The sequence below is a fragment of the Phalacrocorax carbo genome, chromosome 8 (genome assembly GCF_963921805.1).
Source record: "Phalacrocorax carbo chromosome 8, bPhaCar2.1, whole genome shotgun sequence".
In the NCBI taxonomy this organism is placed as follows: domain Eukaryota; kingdom Metazoa; phylum Chordata; class Aves; order Suliformes; family Phalacrocoracidae; genus Phalacrocorax; species Phalacrocorax carbo.
The window spans coordinates 41,872,651-41,894,774 of NC_087520.1; the positions used below are offsets into that span (position 1 = coordinate 41,872,651).

Genomic DNA, 22,124 nt, shown 5'->3' on the forward strand with positions numbered 1-22,124 from the left:
AGCTAGATAATTATTATCCATGTGATCCCTTGGGGCAGCTTCATTGGGTAGTACCTAGCATAGCATTGCCTTGGAGATACTAACCTGTCTCACCCAGATTTCATTGAATAGTCCAAATCTTGGAGAATTTTTAAATGTTTACCTATTTTAATGGACCTGTCAGAATAATGTGTCCTCTTTTTCCTTTCAAATGGGAAATTTCCAATAGAATTCTACCTGCCTAAGGCCCAACCTCTCTGGAGATTCAGCCCTGGGTCATTGGTAGCACTTTATACATAAAAAACAAATGCAGCCACAGAGTTCATCTGATAATGCTTCAGGGCTAAACCAAGAAATGTTTGTATTAGTAAGGCACAAGGTTTGCAGCTTCAAAATGGAGCACTCAAAAGTTGCTTCTGGCCCTGGAAGTTTCTAAGTTATTAACTAGTGTTTAAACATATTTTAGTAGAGAAAGAAAGCAACACTGTCTCACTTTTGCATATCTCCATGTCAATTGTGTTAAGTTAGTTTGATTCATGGAAACTGTTACGGGGTTTAGATTTTTAAGTGCAAGGAAAAAAAAAAAAAAAAGAAGAAAAAGCCCATAATAGCTTTAAACATCTCATAACTGTAACCCTTTGAACGAGTCCTCTTTGTGCATTTAGGTGAGTTTTTTCACTCCAGCTTCTGTCATTTCAGGAGCAAAAGTAGCAGATGCTTTTAGTTTTAAAGGTCTTAAGGCCTCCATTTTTTGTCTGTCAAATTGAAACATTAAAATTCATCCCACAGTGATACTGCAGACGTGCACTGAAGGCGGCTGGCAAAACATTCGGATCCCTAATGACAAGGGAAAAGTGTATAAGAAGTTTAACTCTTGGGCATCCAATCCAGGGATACTTAGTTACTGCATAGAGTAACTAAGACATCATAGTTAATAAGAAGCTTATGAGAGGATTAAATACCTTCGACTGACAGAGCACTATATATTGTGTGCACTGAATGCAGTAGATACCAAGCAGAAAATAAAACTATGTTTGACCAAATAGTGGAAGACTGCTGGTAAAGGATTGGTGTTGTCGGTACTGTGCTGCATTCAAGCAAGGCCTAGATGTAGAGTTTCTCAACAACTGTCAGTGTGGCAAATTAAGATTAAATAAACAACTGTAATTCTTCCATTTCCTGTCTTTTCAGTACTTAATCCTGTAACGTCTAATGAAAGCTCTTTTTGTGTCATAAACGAATACTTATGTGGAGCCTTTTCCTTTAACTTCTTCACGTTTTCCATCACTGGCCAGCAGATTTCTTAAATGGCACACATTTGTCATGTTGTTTAATGTACATCTGGAAGGGGCTTGGCTATTGTGATGATGAACATGATATAAAAATTGTGCTGTATAGAGTAGATTTGTTGTAAGCAGTATATCAGAGCAAGCATTCGGATGCACACAGGATACTTACCCTGACAAAAAAGATGGTTTCTAACCTCCAAAGGACTATATCTCTGAGAATTGTTCAGTACAAACTCACCTTTTAGCAAATAAAGGATCATTTTCCCAGTAAAGAATATCTTTTAATTTTCTATTTCTTTGAAAAACACGGGTTTTTCATAGGTCATATATTACATGTTGAAATATACAAAAACGGGCCACTTCCTCAACCCTGTGATACCTTGTGACATGCTTTGCAGAATATCTAGCAGTATTTTAATTTCTGTCACAATTCTCTATTAATATTTCCATGTACAGGACCAAATTTGTTTTGCAGTAACATCAGTTAGGCAAGGAATGCCACAATGAATATCCCCTGAGTGAATATAACTGAGTGTGAATCTGACTATTAATGTTTTTGTTCAACAAGTGAAAAGTAGTATTTCACTTTTCTAACATCCCTTGAAGGCACAGGCAGAAAGAGGAGGGGCAGAATTAAGCACAGCAACCTATAACAAATGTAAGAACCTAGACCGGATGACATTATAAATAAAACAACTAAGACATGGTTATACAGAATCTTGAAAAGTGATAAGGTCCAGACAGGTAGGAGGGAAGTCCATGGATTTTAAAGTGCATTTGGACAGCTTGAATGCCTGAGAATCTGATTCATAGAGATTAGAAAAGGTAAATCACACTTCCCTTTTCATTTGTCATGGTCATTAAAGATAGCAGGTTAGGCAAACAAAAGAAACTAGTCTAAAATAAAGGAAAAGATGTGACATAATATCACACATTGCTCCAACATTTAGGACAGAAAGCGGTTGAATGTTTTTTGTATAGTTCAGTGTACTCAGTCAAATAAACCTCAGATAGGAGATTGCCTATTATTAGAAAAAGAATGAAAGATAATTAATTAGGTTTTTTCTCTAAGAACTGCACCCATGAAGTGCACAGTATATTCAAAATCTGCTGGAAAAAAATGAAAACTTAATTTGTGTTGTTATTAGCCAGGAATAAATGTGCCTTTTTCTTCATATTATCAGATTGGACGGTAATGTGAATTTTTCTTGATTATTATATACTCATGTTATCACCCATGCTACTGAATTTCTCACCTACCCTTTCCATCTTTGTTATTGAATGCTGCAAGGTTGGAAAGTGTTTTTACTTGGTGGGCATTAATTCCTGCGGGCTACATAACTGTACAAATACATCAAGGCAGTCTATTTTCCTACTATGAATAGAGTTATTTTTAAACAAAGCTAAACTAAGGAAATAAAAGGAAAAAACATCTTAATTGCTGCAGTAATAATACCAGAGTGACATATTTTATGGAATTTGTTGAGTTCTATTTCTATGAAAGAAAGTTATTAATTTGTTGGCTTTTCACTGATTTATAAAACCCTTAGAGAATTTCCAGTTCTTCCACATAAAGTCAGGCCATTAATCAAACATTAGACAGCCTTGCATGTATTTTTCACGTAGACACTGACATTAAGTTAACATTGTCCCATTCATGTATTGTAATATGCATCTGAAAACATAATCCGATGCGGAGCAATGGTAAGGACATGTTTTTAACTAGGACTTCAATTTCACACAAGTTTTTACATATGAGCCTCTATAATTTTCCAAAAGTAATGCCTACACAGAGCAATTATCACGTCTGTGTGAATAACTCACAATTTCCTCGAGACATCCTTCTTGGACAAATTTATTTGCGTGCACTTTTGTGTGTGTAGAACATTTTTCATGAAGAAACACTAGGAATTTAGAGGAAATATAGGAAAATGTGGCTACTACAAAAAAATAAGTTTATAAAAGCCTAACTCTTTTCTTTAAAAAGACCCACATTGTTATTTCCTGTTCTTGCACTGACCTTTAGAGAATTCAACCTTCATAACAGATGCTTACTGGATTGAAAAGGGAACAGGGAGTTAACGAATTCTTAACTGGCTCATTGGTTGGAACCCATGACCAAAATCATCCTCATTTGATTCTGTTTCATTCTAACGTATATTGACTGGGTTTGGAAGTCCCTGTATCTCCTCCTTAGAGGTAGCATTTAGGAAGTCTGCATGAAGGGCTTGAGCCAGGATAAGCCTTTCATTCCCCTCCTCCTCCTCCTGGTGCCATGTACCTGCAGGAACTTGAGTTTCCTGCACACTGCGGTTGTTTCTGTCAAGCTCCTTGCTTCAGGGATCTGGTGGCGGCCAGTGGAGAGACATAGTGGCATTTCATTTGTTTAAAGCTGGCATTGATGTGGTGGTTACAGGAGATGGGTTAGTAAAGCTATCTAGCCTTGCTGATAAAGCTCTACCCACAGGCATGCATCCCAGAGGTACAGAAACACAAACTCCTTGGGAAATGTGTAAATACGTGTGCTTGGGTTTGTGTAACGGGGCATGCCCGGGGACTGGCGGGCTGACGGGGGCCTGCAGGCTGCAGCAGCAAAGGCAGCGCGTGGCTCTGCAGGATGGCAGGAGAGGCTGAGGGGTGATGCTGCAGACCGCTGCAGGTTCGCACAGCTCTCCCTGTTGAACAAATCCTCTCAAAGAGATGTTAGTTATTAATTCAGTTGTTATTGTGAACTGGTAACGTGAAATATACTTCTGGGGATCAGCTCCACGTTCAGGAAAAACTACAGATAATGGCTCAGGCAGGCTCTAATGTGAGAAAATACAAGATTCAAGCCAGGTTTTTGCCTGGATCAGGTTCAGCTCAACTCCCAGGATCAGTGTTTTCCTTTTACTTCAGTGGAGTTTGGAGTCCAATGTGGATCTTTGCCGCTCAAGATTATGCCTGTCAAATATGTGAAAACTCACTCTTGTAATCATAGGATTAGCAACCAATATCTCACCAAAATGAGTTTCTGGAGAGGGAAACTTGTACCAGCTGCATTTTTTATGCTAGCTGTCACGTATGTGCAGTTTAAACAGAGCTGGGGGGACAGTGTTCTGTGCTTGATGGGGCAAGGAGAGGCAACGGGCAGGAATGGGGCTGTTTGTCCTGCCAGGCCCCTAACTACAACCTGCCAAGAAACTCAGAGGCTTTTCTAAGTCAGCAGAACATTATTGCTCTCCTATCATCTCTTGTGTTACGGCACTCGCCTTAGAAATAGCTGAATCTTAGAAATAAGTCCTGTGCAAGTTCAGCCAACTCGGGAATGCCCCAGCTCTGTCAGCACAGGAAACTACTTCAATTACTTTTCTGGCAGTATCAGCTTCTTCACAGATTTTCTTTCTGAATTGCTACTTATTGCACGGTCAATTTATTGTGTGTTAAATTTTGTCCTTTCTTATGCTGGTCTCTTTTTTCTTTGTCTTTTGTTGCTAAGCTAAGAAAAAGCTAGTGAAAATATTTATGCTGGTTCATCACAGTAAATATACTTCCATGTAAATTTTTTCACTGAAATACCTGATATAGCCAGGGGAGCCCTAATTGCTTTTTTTTTCTTGAAAAAAAATCTCATGGAATTAGGATTCAGGTCTCAAGTAACTTTGTTTGAGGTATTTGGCCTTTATAATGAAATTTTTGTTTCACGGAGTTACTTAGGAATAAGAAGATTGCCGCGTGATTGATGTGATATCTTCTCTGGGAATCACTGGGTCTGTCCTTTACTGTAGCTACGTGTTATTCGTAGCCAATACTTCACACTCCTGTTGAAGGGGTGAGTATTTCCCACTTTATCCAAGACAGAGACGCAGCCTTTTGTTCTTCATTGCATAGAACCTTTCACTTTATCATTTCTGACCTTGACTTGACAGACTGAGCAGATATTTCCTTTGTGGCATCTCTTCTACAACTTTAACTAATGGTGTCCGGTGATTTCAAGGTTGAGGTTTGCGAGCCTGGAACTTATTTTATAACAAAATGTCTCTCTTGTTAATATTTTCGCTTTTGGTGGCTATGATCCAGGTTTCTGTGGTAGAATAGATTTCACCAAGCTACTATATTTTCAAGGTCTCATTATCTTTTAAGTAACTGTCCATTCAGCAATGTTTACAGACTCTTTAACTCTGTTACCAATTCATAAGATTCCTTTATTTGGAATTGCACCTACTTCCTGACTTCTGTTGTAGTTCATCTTTTTTATTCCCCCCCTCCCTATTTTTTCCAGGTATTAATTAAAATAAACCCCAAGCCTATAGTTCATAAATACTGGGCACATTTTTCCCTAGTAAAAGTTGCAGTCTTTAAAAATAGAAAAACACTGACAAAAGCATCATCTTCCACTTTAGGGATCATGATTTAATTTTCTGCTAATTATTTTCTTTACTAGTGAGCATTACAAAAATACCAGACATTTTTTCCTCTTTCAAATTCTAGTGTAGGTTCCCCCACATAAATCAAGGGAGCTTTTCAGTTTCAATTCATATGAAATTCATAGTTTCAGCACTCTTTCCTAGCATGTTCTCTAGCACTGAAGAGGTAGAAATTGTACATGTTGTAAGGGATAAGATAGAGGAAAGCCATGCTATAAATAATTGTGAATGCCTTGAGGACAGCCAGAAGCTGTGATCCCAGAGATCCCGCATGCGGATGTTTAGATTTAGACACCGTTCCTTCCATTTCTGTCATTTGTGGACACCCTGCACTTCCCAGTGAACATCTGCAATTAATGGGAAAAGTTGTGTGTTTAGTATGAAAGGAAGTAATTCTGCTAAATCTGCAGGAACCAGTCCAGAAAATGTCCTCCTTGGGATTACTTGCCCCTCTGGCAATAGGGACAATGGCCTATGACAGTTCCAGCCTTCAATTATTTTCAGGGTGACGAGTTATTCCCCAGCTCTCGGATAACCTAGTCCCAATGTCTTCTAGATTTATCCTGGACTGTAAGTCTTTGAAAAGTTTTGGTAAGAGAAAGGTAACAAGAGAGAAACAAAAGAGGCAAGTGAGTGTGAAAGAAAGAGATGAAGTGGTGTGCAAGGAGTGCCTGCTGCACTCTGCTTTGAAAGGCATCAGTATTGCGAAGGCCTCAGGTTGGCACGGGACATAAACTGTGCTAAAATGATTATTCAGCATGTTACCAATTCGCTACACCTTCCCTTTGGAAATTAATTTGTAGAAGCATTAATTCCCTCCCTTCCTGATGAGGCGAGTCCCAGAGTTAATAGATATAATAGGGGCCAGGACTGGATCTTGTGAATGCGTTTGCATCACGCAGGCTCAGGTTGCAAACCTGCGCTGGAGCTGAGACTCGCGGCTCCCTGCCCTGCCTTTTGGGGGAGTGCTTCCAGGCCAGGGTGTTTAATTTGTGGCTTTAGCATTACCCAGGGCAAAGCCGAGGATTTATGGCAGTTGGCAGAAGTAATCCCTTGCTGGCACAAGCCAGTTCCTGGCAGTAGGGCCTGCAGAGCTGTACTGATCCGGCCAGACAAATGCTTCGCAGTAGTGGGCCACTTCTCACCTCTTTTCTGCCCAACTTTAGGAAAAAATAACTCAGGATGAACCTGTAGAAACATGCTATTTCATGGCTGTGTTCAACAGTGACATTTTAGTAGTGAATCTGCTGGGCTGTTATAAAAAATTTCCTATCTTTTCAAGAGCTACCAGGCCCCGAGTTTGAAAGAGAAAGCAGCAAACGGTTTTGCAGTGGGAGACGCCGCTTTTGCTGGAAGCACAGTTGCAAAGAACTGGCATGTGCAGAAACTTGATAGAGTCCTACTGCCAAAACCTTCTCTAGGTAGTTTCTAAAAGAACCTCCAGCTCATCTCACATTGATTAGCTTTTGAGGCACAATTGCTGCAATGAAAAAACTTTTACTGATTTGTATGTGTCGACAATTATTCTAACAGTAACAACCTGATTATGCTAGTGTGTTAGTCCCAGATATGGTGTATTATTCCCTCGCTTTAGGAATAATTCAGATAGTTATAGCCTCTGGGTTCATTTAACCATAGCCCTAATCACTTCTGATTAAAAAATACATAAATGAGTTTGTGGATTTATATTTTTTTCGTTACACCTCAGCTTCTAGCATTTTTTTTGCCCTGAAGGAAGAAAAACATTAAAATTAGGTCTTGGTATAAAGAAATGTTTGAAAGACTGTACAATAACAAAAAATATTCCTTTCATAACATTTTATTTAATTGCCTCATTATTACAATTTTAGTATTTTCATTTGATTAATTGCCGTAGGTTTTGTGCTGAGTATTTTTTTATTATTCTATTTGCAGTGACTCTCCTGTTACTTTCTTCATGTTTACCAAGGGTTTTACTCCAATTGTTTCTCCACACAAATAAGTAATTAGTCAACCATTTTCTCATCTGGTATTTCTCAATGGCAGGGGACTAGAAACTGAATTTCATCTCATTTTTCATTCTGTTTTGATCATATCATTGTAGATAGAGATTTGCGATGAAAGCCAACCTGCTAAGTCATTGATGCGACAGGCAAAATAAAGCTGAAATGACAAATCTTTTTGCTCAGAGGGCGAGGAGGGGTGCATAATTTAAAAAGTGCCCTGCAGGTGGAAACAGAAGCAAATACTGTCTATAATGTGGCTGCAGCCCTGCAAACTGTTCCCTCTGGGCACAGGAACCACTTCCAGTGGTAAAATCTATGAGGTGAGAGCCCCAGCCTGAAAAACGCTTGGTCACTAGTGTCTGAGCAAAGGAGCTCATTGCCTTTGGAGCCTGATGCAGAATTGCACCAACATTTCTTTCTCTAACGCTGACTCTAACTTCCACTGTGCTCCCTCCGATTCAGTGAGTAGCAGGAGGCAATGCTGGGTGTGTATCGATCTGTCATTAGCAGGAAGGATGAGCAGCTGAAGCTCTCCCGTTTGACCTTTTATGCTGTCCCATATGCTCCAATTTGCCTGTATTGGCAATACTTCATTTTCACTTGAATGAGACAAAAAAACATTTCTGTGAGAGTTATGCTACTTAATTCTGTCTGCTGGGTCTGCGCTTGGCTCCAATCGACGCCAAGAGAAAATTCTACAAATAGAGGTATCTCAGCATTATAATCTCCTCCCACCCGTATAAAACAATATTTATATTGCAGCCCACTTAACTGCAAAAAAGACTGAAGTAAGCAAGTTTTTTGTCCTTTTAGCTTGTTTTGTTTTTAAGCAAAATCATTCCTGCTAAGATATGTTGCTTTTAGAAAATATACTTTGTGGGAAGGGAGATTTAATGTTTAATATTGCTAGTTTATTTTTTTAAATTATAATTTTCAATTGAAATTTTACTTTTTTAACCTGGAAATAGATTCTTACAGTCTTTCTAGGTATAACAGCATATTGGTACAGACCAAGTAGTTTCTGGCGTTTCCATTTTATTGTTTTGTCTGCCTTTTTAGATATGTTGTATCAAAAACAGATGTACACTTTTAATCCTAAAAATAAAAAAAATAGCTGAAATATTTCTGAAAAATCTCTTTTACATTTTCAGCAGACTTTCCTGTGACTTTCTGACATAAACTGATACCAGCCAGGAAAGGCCGTAGCAGAGATAAGTTGTCCTCCAAAACATTCTTGCCGTAAATATCTATAAATACTCATAAACTGAAAGGCTGACTGAAAGAAGGCTCAAATGGAAGCACGTTTTTGAGAATATTCTGTGTTAATGCATTGCAGAGGAGTTTTAGTAAAAATTGCTGAGCTTCTTCAGCTGTATGCTCAGCCCTGTGGTCCCACAGCATTCCTCCTCTGGTTCTCTGTGAAATACACATTTCTTCAGAACAAGCTGAAATGAGTTTTTCTTGAGACTGAATCAATGGAAAACTGATATTCACAACAAATGTCTGACCAAACCATGAACGTGTATAAACCTTAAGCCTTAAAAAGCAACATATATCAGTCTCGTGCAGCACCACTGAATTTAGTAGTGTATATATCCTGTCCACTGTACATCCTAGCTGATATACATGCACTTGGGAGGGGATTATTACCTTTTTTCATGTGCCAGATTGGCACTGAAGCCAGAGAAGTACGATGCCTATTCAGAAAGGGTTAGAATAAAGTATGTGTGTGCTTATGTTTGCACGTAAACTCCTAGAAACTTGAAAAACACTTCAGGATCACCCAGGAAAAAACTGCTGCAGCGAGTTACTACAGAGATTGTCATGCCTGACCTGCAGAGCTAAGCTATGCACTAGTGCGTAGCTAATGGATTCACCCTGGAATATGTCCAGTTTATCAAAGAGAAACATGAATTTTCAGTGACCAAAAATGCACAGAGTGACTTGTGGCAGAACATTGATGGGGATTTTAATTTATTTTTTTAAATTGTATTTTAAGTTGACATTTCCAGCCTGTGAAAATACAGTCTGCAAGCCCATAAATCTGTTCCATGAAGCTGAAAAATGGCTGTTGCATAAATCCTCTATCTTCAGTAAGTTTAAAAATGCATCTGACCCAATACCTTTCTCAACAATGTCGCCAGGAAATGTGATTTATTGCAGGGTTTAGATTTTGTTAATGATATGTTTATTCTGATTAATAATAGTGTATTTCAGTTACATTTGCTTTGTATATTTTAAATTTTTCTATTTTGAAGAAGCTAGCCAAAGTAATTTGAGCATGTCCAAATCTCTGCAGGAGGGCACTGCAGGAGATTTTTTACAGCCTACTGCACATTTAGCATATAGCCACACTTCCCGTAACAGCATTTCAATCCAAATTCAAAACCATGCACTTTGTATGATAATGTGTTTAATAGGAAAAGATGGCTAACTACGCCTAGTTTGCCAACTTGTAGTGTATGAGTCAAATACGGGGAATGGAAAGGACAAACAGGTGACAGTAGAGATTGCCTTTCTGAGGTCTCAATAGTACCTTTTGAAGATTGTTGGAGGCTTCTTAACTCTGCGTTAATAGAGCGTGTTTACAAGGGACGTGTGTGTGTCAGGGTTTTGGCCAGATGCAGTTAGGTTTAAGATTCAAAACAGGTCTTAAAAACTGTCAGTGATCATTTTGTGGAATCACAAAGTTAGGCGTAAAGAAGACAGTTTCTGAAAGCCTCAAGGATCAGTAATCAACATGCACATTCATACAACTGACCAGAGAAGGTCTGAAAAAACACTTTAATGGGCTCTCAGTACTGTTGCCTTTATCATTTCTCTTATAACCTGTATAACTTGGCCTGTAGCTTTTGAGATTAATAAATGCTTACATTTTGTCTCAGTAACATTCTGTGATGAAGCACTTATGCTTCTGTTTTCCCTGTGGTATGAAATCCTCCCTTTGCTTTTTAGTCCTTACCTGCAATGGAAATGCTTTTTTTAGGTTGTATCTGCAGCACAGTGGACTGGTGTCCGGGCTAGCTTTAAATTAGCTAGTACTAGTAACAGGCTGTCATTGACAGCGCTGAGCTTAATGCAGGATTTTTCTTCTGTTGATTCATATTACAGGGGTGAAAAGTAAAGCACGACAACTAAAGAACCAGTTCAGCTGGCTGACTTGGGAGGGCTACTCGGGCTGTTTCATCTTCTTATGGGTGTCCTATACGTTGGATGACAAACCCATTGGCATTATTCCACACAGATCTTCATTAGCCCTGTTATGAATACTTAACATTACCAGTTCCCCAAAACTGCCAAACTGTCAGCCTGGATCCTCAAACATCACACGAACACCTAAATTGCCTAGTAGTGAAGTCTTCTGTGTGCAGGCCATAGACCTATTGCGAACAGCACATTGAGCAGTCAATACGTCTATAAATAGAGTGAAATTGCCTGAGGCATCCCCACAGGAAGCAGAAGGCCCACACGCTCAGGTACAGAGCAGTGTGTTGAAAGCAATGTGGAGCAGGGGATTTGGCAAGTGCCAGGGTAGCATTGCATATTCGCTTGCCAACAGCAGCGTAGCTTGTGTATGTATGAAAAGCAGCACCGACCAGTTTTTGCCCTTCTCTCCTAACACACAGCCATTTGCCCGTTGACATGCTTTTGTTATTTCAGGCAGTGTTATTTGAATTGCTAATAAGTTATGAAAAAAGGCATGACAGAACACTCTAAGCAACAGCCGAGTTATGTTGAGATTGTCATGATCTTGTGCCCCAAATAGTAATTTTATAGCTCTGACAACACTGCCACGCTGACTGCACGCACACATTTAAAAGGAGTTGCAAAAAAAGGGCACAAAATTGTGAGGGCACACCAATGCCAACTGCACTGGAGGTAAGTGGCTGGCATTGGCACTTCATCGGACTACAGACCATCGCTGAACATTGAAAGAGATGTGAAACAGTGTAATGCTCACATGCAGGCTCGGATCCAGGTGTTTCCAAATTGAACAGCAAGCTACCAGCCTCTGAGTTTACCTCATACAGAAGGATGTGAAGACATTCTGTCATATGGATCTCAGTAGGAATTGTAAGGCTCTTCAAGGCTCATTAAGAAAGAAAAATGTATTTGGTATCCAAATGGGAAAGCACATGAGGAAGTCATCCTCTTTGAAAGGTCATGGAGGACAGGAGAGGTGCCCGAGGACTGGAAAGAAGGTAGCCAATGTCACTCATCATCAAAAAGGGCAAGAAGGAGGACCCAGGAAACTATAGGCCAGTCAGCCTCACCTCCATCACCGGAAAGCTGATGGAACAGTTCACCCTGGAGATCATGCCCAGGCATGTAGAGGAAAAGCAGGTTATCAGAAGGAGTCAACATGGTTTCACCAAGGGGAGATCATGCTTGACCAACCTGATAGCCTTCTATGATAGCATGACTGGCTGGGTAGATGGAGAGCAGTGGATGTTGTCTATCTTGATTTCAGCAAGGCTTTTGACACTGTCTCCCATAACATCTTCACAGACAAGCTTAGGAAGTGTGGGTTAGATGACTGGACAGTGAGGTGGACAGAGAACTGGCTGAACAGCAGAACTCTGAGGGTTGTGATCAATGGTGGAGGGTCTGGTTGGAGGCCTGTAACTAGTGGTGTTCCCCAGGGGTCTGTCCTGGGTTCAGTCCTGTTCAACATATCCATCCATCCTGGACAAAGGGACAGAGTGTACCTTCAGCAAGTTCGCTGATGATCCCAGGCTGGGAGGAGCAGCTGATGCACCAGAAGGCTGTGCTGCCATCCAGTGAGACCTGGACAGGCTGGAGAGCTGGGCCCAGGGGAACCTCATGGAATTCAATAAAAGCAAGTGCAGGGTCCTGCCCCTGGGGAGGAACAACCCCCCGCACCAGCACAGGTTGGGGGTGACCTGCTTGAAAGTGGCTCTGCTGAGAAGACCCTGGCAGTGCTGGGGGGCAGCGAGGTGACCCTGAGCCACCGCCGTGCTCTTGGGGCCAAGAAGGCCAACAGTATCCTTGGGTGCATGAAAAGCAGTGTGGCCAGCAGGGCGAGGGAGGTTCTCCTCCCTATCTGCTCTTCCCTAGTGAGGCCACATCTGGAGTGCTGCGTCCAGTTCTGGGCTCCCCACTTCAAGAAAGACAGGGAACTGCTGGAGAGAGTCTGGTGGAGAGCTACAGAGATGATCAGGGGACAGGAGCATCTCTCTTCTGGGGAAAGGCTGAGAGACCTGGGCTTGTTCAGCCTGGAGAGGAGAAGGCTGAGGGGGGATCTCATCAATGCCTATAAATACCTGAAGGGTGGGTGTCAGGAGGATGGGGCCGGGCTCTTTTCAGCGGTGCCCAACGCCAGGCCAAGGGGCAACGGGCACAAGCTGGAACACGGGAAGTTCCCCCTGAACGTGAGGCCAAACCCCTTCCCTGTGCGGGTGCCAGAGCAGGGGCACAGGCTGCCCAGAGAGGCTGTGGGGTCCCTTCCCTGGAGACATTCACCCCCCGCCTGGACGTGGCCCTGTGCCCCTGCTCTGGGGGTGCCTGCTCAGGCGGGGGGTGGGACGGGGTGAGCTCCAGAGGGCCCTTCCAACCCCCACCAGTCTGGGATTCTATGAAGCAGTATTGAAAGGAGGTATGAAAAACCTGTCTGAATACCTGATTTTCCATAGAACTGCTTACTGGTAGTATACTTTAAGCGAATGTGATAAGGTAAATACCAGTCTTACTGGAAGTCTCTATTTAATTGAAAGAATTTTCTGCTAATATGATGAATTCAGTTATCCCTAATAATGCCCCCTTTCTATTGTTAGGACACACTTTGTCACAGTAAACACAAGGACCATGATCCTGTGTTACTGACCTCTACAACCCAGTGTTTAGGGGCTGCATCTGCAGATTTTAGGCAGTAGGTTTATATCTGGGTATAAAATGGAAAACAAACCTGTATATTCACTTTTACCTTGAAATGAATGCATTTTGTTCATCAACACTGCTTTTCAATATCTGAAGAGCAAAAACCCACAACTGCTCCAAATACATTCTTCCAAAGGCTGAACTGACACAAATATTTTAAAACAAAAAAACAAGCCTGGAATTTGCACAAAGAATATTGCTGCAAAATCATATGTTAATATAGTTAGAGAATGTTAGATGTAATATATGTTAGAGAATTACTATTATTGTTTTCATTCAGCATGGCTTCGCAATTAGAGACCCTGCTGCGCAAGACTGTGAATATACGTATATGAAATGTACGTTGCTCTCCCAAAGCTTATAACCTGAAGCAGTATGGGAGCTGGAACACCTTTGTTATCATAGAGTCAAATAGCAGAAAAATTGCAGTGTGTCATCATTAATGAGTCTAGAGTATATTTCAGCTGGAGAATTGCTGCGTTGCAATCAGGTTTTCTTTTTACTCTTTCTGGTGCCATATGCTGCCGTAATTAATGTGGGCCAAAGGTAATGATAGCACAGTGGAAAAGTTGGAGCATGATGGGAAGCAGGTTGATCTCTAAAGCTGTACATTATGTCATCTGTACGTAAAGCATAGGAAGAACAATGCGGTTGTAATCCAGATTTTTAATGTTACGCATCTTTTGGGAAGCGGCTTTGTCTTTCTCTTAGAACCACCATTGTTTACACGGGCGCATACATTTGTGCTGTAATTGCTACACCAGTCTCTCCAAAATACCCGTGAATCTTTTTCCAGAGGTAGCCGCTCTTGATTTTTCAGGTGGAATTGATATAATGAGATGAAATTCATATTGGCTTGCTTTAAAGGTTACATAATGTCTGTATTTAGAGAATTTTTTTCATTCGGAGCTAAAAGGGAGTCCTCATGCTGAGCTTTTAGGCACAGGCAATATGAAGTTACCTTCCCTACTGATCATTTGACTTGAATAGTTTATGAAGAGCTCATAGAAAAATTTCAGAGGCTGCCATATTATGGTATAGTCCCAGCAGGAGCAAGACAGATGTGGTAACTTCAATATGTTACCTAATTGTAGGAGAACTGCTATGGATTCAGAAATGTGGATAATGTGAACCCTTTTCATTCAAAATACAAACGTGTACCTATACTTCTTAGGTGAAATACTGGGTCTATTCAGCTGATACTTTTTCACTTACGTCAGTGGGACCAGGCTCCATAAAAGCAGCAAATATGATTTGGAAATCTAATGTATGAATAAGTTTTGTTACATTTCTGATACTGACTCATGCCAGTCAGCTTGAAACACTATGAAAATGGTTACTGGCAATATTTTGACACTTTCAGTTTCACCCAAGACCAGTAAGTATAGACACATATATGTATGTATCACAGAGAATATGAATTTTTATTCATCTGAGTTTAACTATTTTAGACAGTGTTAAAAAAATTAAGATGAGCAATTAAACAATTTGAAAATGCCAGTAAATATCTTTCTGCTTCTTTAGAAAGCTATTAAAATTATTCTTTTCTATTCTGTGTATCTCGGTACTTTTGTTGTCCCTCATTGCTGTATGTTCTCAGTCCTTTTGCAATGAGTTACTGATTTTATCCTTTTAGCAGCTTTTCAAGGCAGAAATACATCCTCACCATTTTAAAGCTGTGTTGAGGGCATAGCATGAATTAAAGGGCTTCCCTAATTCCATGGTGACAGAGCCGAGACTCAGAGCCCAACTCTCCAAGTCCTAGTTCAGCCAGCCCAGCCTTGCTCACTAGCCCACCGCAGTGCCAACCTGCTGCCTACAGTCCCTCGCCCTGTTACGCAAAGCCTAACTGCAGAATCAGACAGCTATTTCATGGGGCAGTGCCACTGCACCATCACTTTTCTGTTGCATCTTTCTGGTCATGCAGTCTCTGCACAACATGACCTGAGCAGTCTCCAGGTGTGCAAGGCTGAAAATAGCCAGCCTGACAAGCCTATCTAGATTGCTCACCTTAACTCCTGTCAATGCCGCACACCAAACAGGTACAGATGTGTCATTCAGTGTGGATTTGGCACTGATTCCTTTTGCCTTCCTTCTCTTTCTGTTAAAGCATAAGAGCCAAGACCCCTTGACTCCACATGGGAAAAGCCTGGCAGCTACCAAGCTCTGGAAGTCCTTGCCAAGAGCAGCATCCGACTCTGCCTAGGCGCCTGGCTGCTCTCCTGTGACACCCTGGGCTATTGCAGAGTCGGGTGTGAAATTCTTTTTGTGGCTAGTGCAAGGTTGTGGCTCTGATTAGATTTCTGTGTCCATGTCATCACCGCTGTTCTGTGTAATGGTCTTCTGTGCTAATCAAGCTGCCAGCCACCGGCACCATGCACGTCTGCTAGCAACCCCAGGAGGTGATCCCTGAATTATTTTCCTGCGTTACAGGAAGGGGAAGATGCCATTTATACAGTTTGAATTATTTCCATGTATTTGCTACTTTATTTTAGTTCTGCACCAAATAGGCCAAGTGCATATTTGGATTTGTGTTCTCTTGTTTGGCATCTTTAGCCTCCCTGCGTCTGTTTGTAGGTCCGTATTTAAGGTGTATACTTAAACCTTGCAGCAGACAATTTCCAGTCTAAGGGATTTGTTCCTTCCACTTCCTTTGCACTACTTGGCTTAAAGATAGTGCAAGAACATGAACCTAGTGCAAGGAGGTCGCAGTCAAAATAGGTTACACCCACTTGCCCATGCCCTGTTGTCATATAAGCCCTTGGGAACAGTAACCTCTTGGCATGTTGGCAAAGAAACTAAAAAACCCCACAAAGCAGCACTAAATTTCACTAGTGCAATGTAGACTAAGGCCAGAATAAGCAGTGATTGGCACTCCAGAGAACATAGTTCTGAGTACATCCATCCAGATGTATCAGCGTGCTTACGACTTTCAAACCGAGTAGGTACACACAGGCACGTAAGTTCCTGTTTAACCACCTAAAATAAGGTCTGATTTTCAAAATTGCTGTGCAATCAGCACATCCCACTAAAGTCTAAAGTAGTAGGTGAACCTTTATATTCTATACTTCTATTTTTTTATAGTGCTTTTCGTAATGAGTCTATTCTAAACCTTTTGGTAGCAGAGCCCTCAAAAAAATCAGCAGAGAACAATCAACTGTACTGCAATATACTCTTACAATAAGTAAAAAATGTGGTGGGAAGGAGAAAGTACTACTTTTACAATATCCTGTGCCAAATCACAGGTTATACAATTCATTTTTTTATTTGCACAGGCAACAGTGCTTTGTAGAGCAATCTGGGAACATAATACAATCCATTTTAAATTCTCATTACTTTAGAAGTGTTGAATCTTAAATTGTTTCAGGGTTAATTGAGAATTTGCAGTTTTACAATAGACCAGGAATTGTTTAGGCTGCCCTTGTTTCATATTTTTGTGCATACCTTTGTTGCAAAGTTATAAAAACAACAATAAAGAAAGAAAGAAAGAAATGAAATGAAATTATGATCTGCATTGTTACTATTCTAGTAACTCATTTTTATGGGAGATAAAGCTCAGGTATTGATTAATGTTTAAACGGTTATTAAGTGGAAGGCCATGTTGGATTGATGGAATGCCTCACTGAGCGCTGGTGTTTGCCTTTGATTCTTTTCCACATATTCCCTAAGGGATAATTTCTGCTCCTGGGGACGCCAGTGGTGAAACTGTGAGTGAATTTTTGGGAGCATGAATAAGCCAAGTGTTTTCAGTATTTGTCTCTTTTTCTCAAAAATTCCAAAAGCTTCTGGTTTCCAAATTTGTCCTTTAATTTATTTGAACATAGTAATAGCTCATAAAAATGTGGCATTTTTCATGGTGGTATATATTGAATTTTTGATCCTGAAACTGGCTGCCTGAACACCACTGTGCTCCTACGTGCCATGAAAAACTCCATCTGGTTCAGCAGCCCTGAGGAGGTTGCATTTTCAAGCCTAAAGCGAAGTCTCGGTGAAGACCAGCAGTCAGGTGGACAGTGTTGCCTGTCTGTTAGCACCTCTGAAATTAGCCATGTTCATCTTCTGTGGGATAATGTCACTTCTCTTGCAGGTACACCAAAGAAATTTTGAGGCAACTGATGATTTTTTTTGGTGAGAGAGGTGTTGCTCTGATGAATTAAGAGAAGGCTTTCTGCTAAAAGAAATTTTGTTTTTCAAAGCCAAGACTCAGTATTTTTCCTTTGGACTCTCATTCTTTTGAAATAAGAGTACTTCATCAGTCTCCGAAGTATAATGTCAAGCTATAGAATAGTTTATTTAAATGGACCTGTGGGTCATGTGGCAAATTCGTAGGGATTCTGGAGCCCTGTGCTTTCTAAGGCATAAATTCAAGTCCTGCTCTGCCTCCAGCTAATCCGGTTATAATGGTTGCCTGATCTGAGGGCTGGGAAAAATATGGCTGTGTTTCTGTCCTGTATTTCTCAGGCCTGAGTACCTGTGTGTGCACTGCTGATTTATGCATGAGGAAAACAATTTGCTCAAAACTTTTTCCTTTTTAACAATTAAGTTTTCTTCCTGCTGAATAGTGTGGGGTCCGTGCCCAAAATTTATTATTCAAAGGCTATTATAAGTCAAATCCGCTCTAATCTTTCCTAACTTACATGGGAAAAATAAAAATCATCTTTGCTTAATGACACCTTCCCACAGTATTATTTCAAACGGTGGAGGGGAAGTTCCTAGGATGAGGGATGGAAAAAAGCCATTCTTCGGTTCAGTCAAGAGTCTTTTCCAGTGCTGTATTAATGACAGAGTTTAAGCTTGAGCCATGCACTGAGTAGTTTGCTTTTGTTTTTCTTATACCTTCAGCCAGCAATCCGACCTACTGCTCAGACACAGTAAAATTTGCTGCACAAATAAAAAATGATGCTACTGGCCATTTACACAGGACTGAGAGGTCTGAAACGAGGACTGGGGGGTCAGAGGCAGCCGGACAGGACAGCCGCACATTGCAGCCTCATTGTTAGCTCTGACACCCCTTCACAGTCTGCTAGAGGGATCTAGCAACTAATCACAACTTATTTTTCTGCTTTCCAGGAGGCAAAAGAAACCAAAGCAAGCCTCTGAAATAAGCATTCAGTGAGACCATGTCTGTCTTTGCTGGTCTGCAATTTATTCTTTCGTCTTCTAGCAACTGCCACTTTAATTCATTTTACATACTTGTTTTTTTACCCTCCTAACAATCTGTTGTTTTTGATTATTCCCTCAGGAAATAGTTGCACAGATAAATTATTTTTGGCAGCGTTATCACATAGGACACCTTTCCGATGAATGCCACTATGAGGCACTGGCTAGGCACATACTCATTAAAGAATAACAGGTTTTTGTCAATTACTTATAATTTAAAATGTCTATAGAAGATTGTATGGCTGTTTATGACCTATAACAATTCACTACAAAAAAGATAAACAGGTTATTATATTAAGTATTGATTATATCATCGGAGTTTTGGTTTAAAATATTAACACATTTCATTGGAGAGGGAATTGGTACCAGTCAATTCAGCTCTGTGTTGTTATATTACTTAATATATTTAACTGAGTATAGAATTAGGCCCTAATCATGAACATTCTTATGTTTATTACTTCAGTCAAGTAGGGCAGTTCTTAGCGCATAAACTCCACAATCTCTCTAAATATTTCCAGTGTCAAGGTCTAAATATTTGCACCGATTAATGCAAAGAAAGCTCAACAGTGAATTTTGTATTGAGGGATCTTGACAGCCAGCATTTTCAAATCCTGATTTAGACGACATGTATGTAGTTGAATTGTTCCAAGATTTTGAGCATCTGTTTGAAATCATCAGAAGCAGAAAACTACAGATCACAGACTGCAGAACAAAAGTATGCAAACCAGGTCTGCATACAACCAGCTCCCGTTCGACCTGACGAATCCATAGTCTAAGTCCCTCTTTGCTACCGTACCCTTCAATTTATTGCATTTTTAGCCTCACCCAAAATAACTAATTATAAGAAAAGAAAAAAAAACTTTAAAAAATTTAAAAATATAACTCCTAGTCCAGCCAGAGTCTTGTGTCAGGAAGAAGGAGGACTGTGAGAGGATTCACGAAGTCTGCAAACACCAGTGTGATGCAGAGGTCCGTTGGAAGCGTTCAGGTACTCTGGCCGTATGACACAGCAGTAGGAAACAGGTCCTGCATAATGTTTTAAATATTGATTTCTGTCCTAAGCACTGGGACATAGGTAGCCAAAGAAAGTGACTCGAACCTCTCTATGTCCATGTGTCAGATAAGCCTAACAATAATGAACTATCGCAAAGGGAAGGCACAAGCTTAAAACTGTACTTTTTAAGTATTAAGAGATCCACCCCATGAAAGCCACTAAGTGGAAAGACATATTCTTTTGTTGCAATGTAATTGTTTTATGTCTAGATATATAATTTGTTAACAACTTCTGTATTTTTATTTAGGTATTCAGTTTACAAGGATCCAGCAGGATGGCTAGAAATTAACCCTACCAACGGTACCATCGGCACCACCGCTATCCTGGATCGGGAGTCTCCGCATGTTCAGAACAATATATACACGGCTCTCTTTCTGGCAATCGACAGTGGTGAGTAACTAACGTGTATCACAGTCATTAATTCCCTGCTGGAAATTTTCTGTTCAGAAAGGTGCATGTGTAAAGTTAAGCATACGCTTCAGCGCTTTGCTAGGTGGCCACCTAAAGGTGCTAGAGATCATTGTGACAAACAGAAAACAGAGGAATTAAAAGTTGAAACTTAGAACAGCTTTGTTTTAAGGTTACATCTCGCACATTTATTCCTACACTGAGATCTTAACGCTAGGTGCAAATAGACTATGAACATTCTTAGAAAGTAATAAATCATCTCTATCAGAGTTAATTTCTTCATAATATTTGAGCAGTTAGTTTAGTAAGGCTAAGGCACCTAAATACCAGTAACAACTCATCCTTGGTATGCTGGCCTGTTCTATTCAATACAATGACATTAAAAACATAAGTAAAAACCCTTGTTAAAATGCAATATTTTTTACAAGTTGTGTGGATTAAAGTTCCTTCTGTCAGATATAATCAAAATTAAACTGTCTAGTGAAAATCCAGTGAGTGCCTTTGGAGGAATAGAGAAAGCAAGAGAAAATCCTGAATGTTCCAAATCTCCAGAGCTAAAGGCACAAAATAAATAAAAGATTTGTCTGTAATATAACAGCTAATATGCTAACGCTTTTTCACAGCTGCAGCTGGCCTAGGCCTGGTGATGAATTGCAAAATATTCTTTTTAGGAGGGTAATTCTACATTTTTGTAACCACATGACTCAGGGAACATTTGCAGGGCCTGACAGGAAAAAGAAAATGTCGCCTTAAGTATAAAAGATAAGTATAAAAAATTCTGCTGAGATGATGATTTACTTAGATATTCATATACATATTTTTCTTAGGAAACTTCTGTGGAAAAATGTAGGACTAAACTTATTTCTGTCTTTCACTTGCTATTGGGTAAAGATTTTTTAAATGCATCTTAAAATCTGGTAAAGTGGGAGATGTCATTTCACAATGTAAGTAAAAAGTCAGGTTAAAATTACCGAGGGATTATCAAAAGGACAAAGCTGCGTATGTTTTAAAGGCAGAGTTAGATATCTTCAAAGCGAATGGATGAAACAAGAAGCCGAATATTTCCAGCTGTGGAAACCAGTCTGAACGAAAGTGGATTTTCAGGTGTACCTTTAGGTTGCGCGTAGGGCAGTAACACGCATCGCTCATCTATTTTAAGCCAAGATCCCCACCGCTAGGTGACCCCTCTTAATTCCCAGACTTCTCTCCATTCTGGAAAAACGAGAGATGGGAAAGGTGTCTGTGTGCTGAACAGCAGAGCAAGAGAAGATATTTGATGTGGGTTAGAGAAAAGGAATCCTGTTCAGTCGAGGTACCGAGTCAGCATCTCATTCAACTGGCTGCTATTGCGTTTATTTGTAATTCTGCAGTACTGTTAGCGCGGGAGCTAATCTGCTCCAATGTTATTGACTTCTTTGAATGAAGTAATTAGAAACCACACGTGTGCATTTAATACTGGCATGCTAAGGTGTTAATAATGATCATTCAGGAGTATTGTACCACTTCACTGTATGTATCTCAGCCACACGTGGAAGTGGCAATAAATAGCAGAACTTAAATAGCTGGTGTTAACCTTGTGGTCTGTATCACCCCTGGATTAATTACCAGACAGCTCCTGAGCGCATTAAACTTAGAGGCAGGTAGGTAACTGGAAGAATTATCTGCCTGTCTCTATAAATATGCAAGGGTGGAATTTGTGGGAGTTGAGAGGAGCGGTGCCGGGGCCTGCTGGGGAGCTCCGCTTTGCTTTGGGCAGGCCTGCGGTGAGACAGGCAAGCTTCAGCTCACACCCTGCCCGCTCGCGGTTTGATTGCTTCCATTCGCAGAGGGAACAGCGCTGCCTTTGCACATACATGCTGCCAGCCTACAGCCTCAGTCTAGGCTCCGTGACTAAAGCAGCCAAGGAAGTTTTGTAATTGATTTCAGAGGGTAGGTCTGGGGTCTG

General features: G+C 40.5%; 1 protein-coding gene across 2 annotated transcripts in view; it reads left to right on the forward strand.

The window, feature by feature from the left end:
• The window catches only part of CDH13 (cadherin 13), a 514,885-nt gene that overhangs the window by 463,416 nt on the left and 29,345 nt on the right, over window positions 1-22,124 (forward strand). For both annotated transcript variants that reach the window (XM_064459660.1, XM_064459659.1), the window contains exon 11: window positions 20,019-20,161. In XM_064459660.1, coding sequence (XP_064315730.1) covers window positions 20,019-20,161 — 143 coding nt within the window. The remainder of the gene's footprint in view (window positions 1-20,018; window positions 20,162-22,124) is intronic.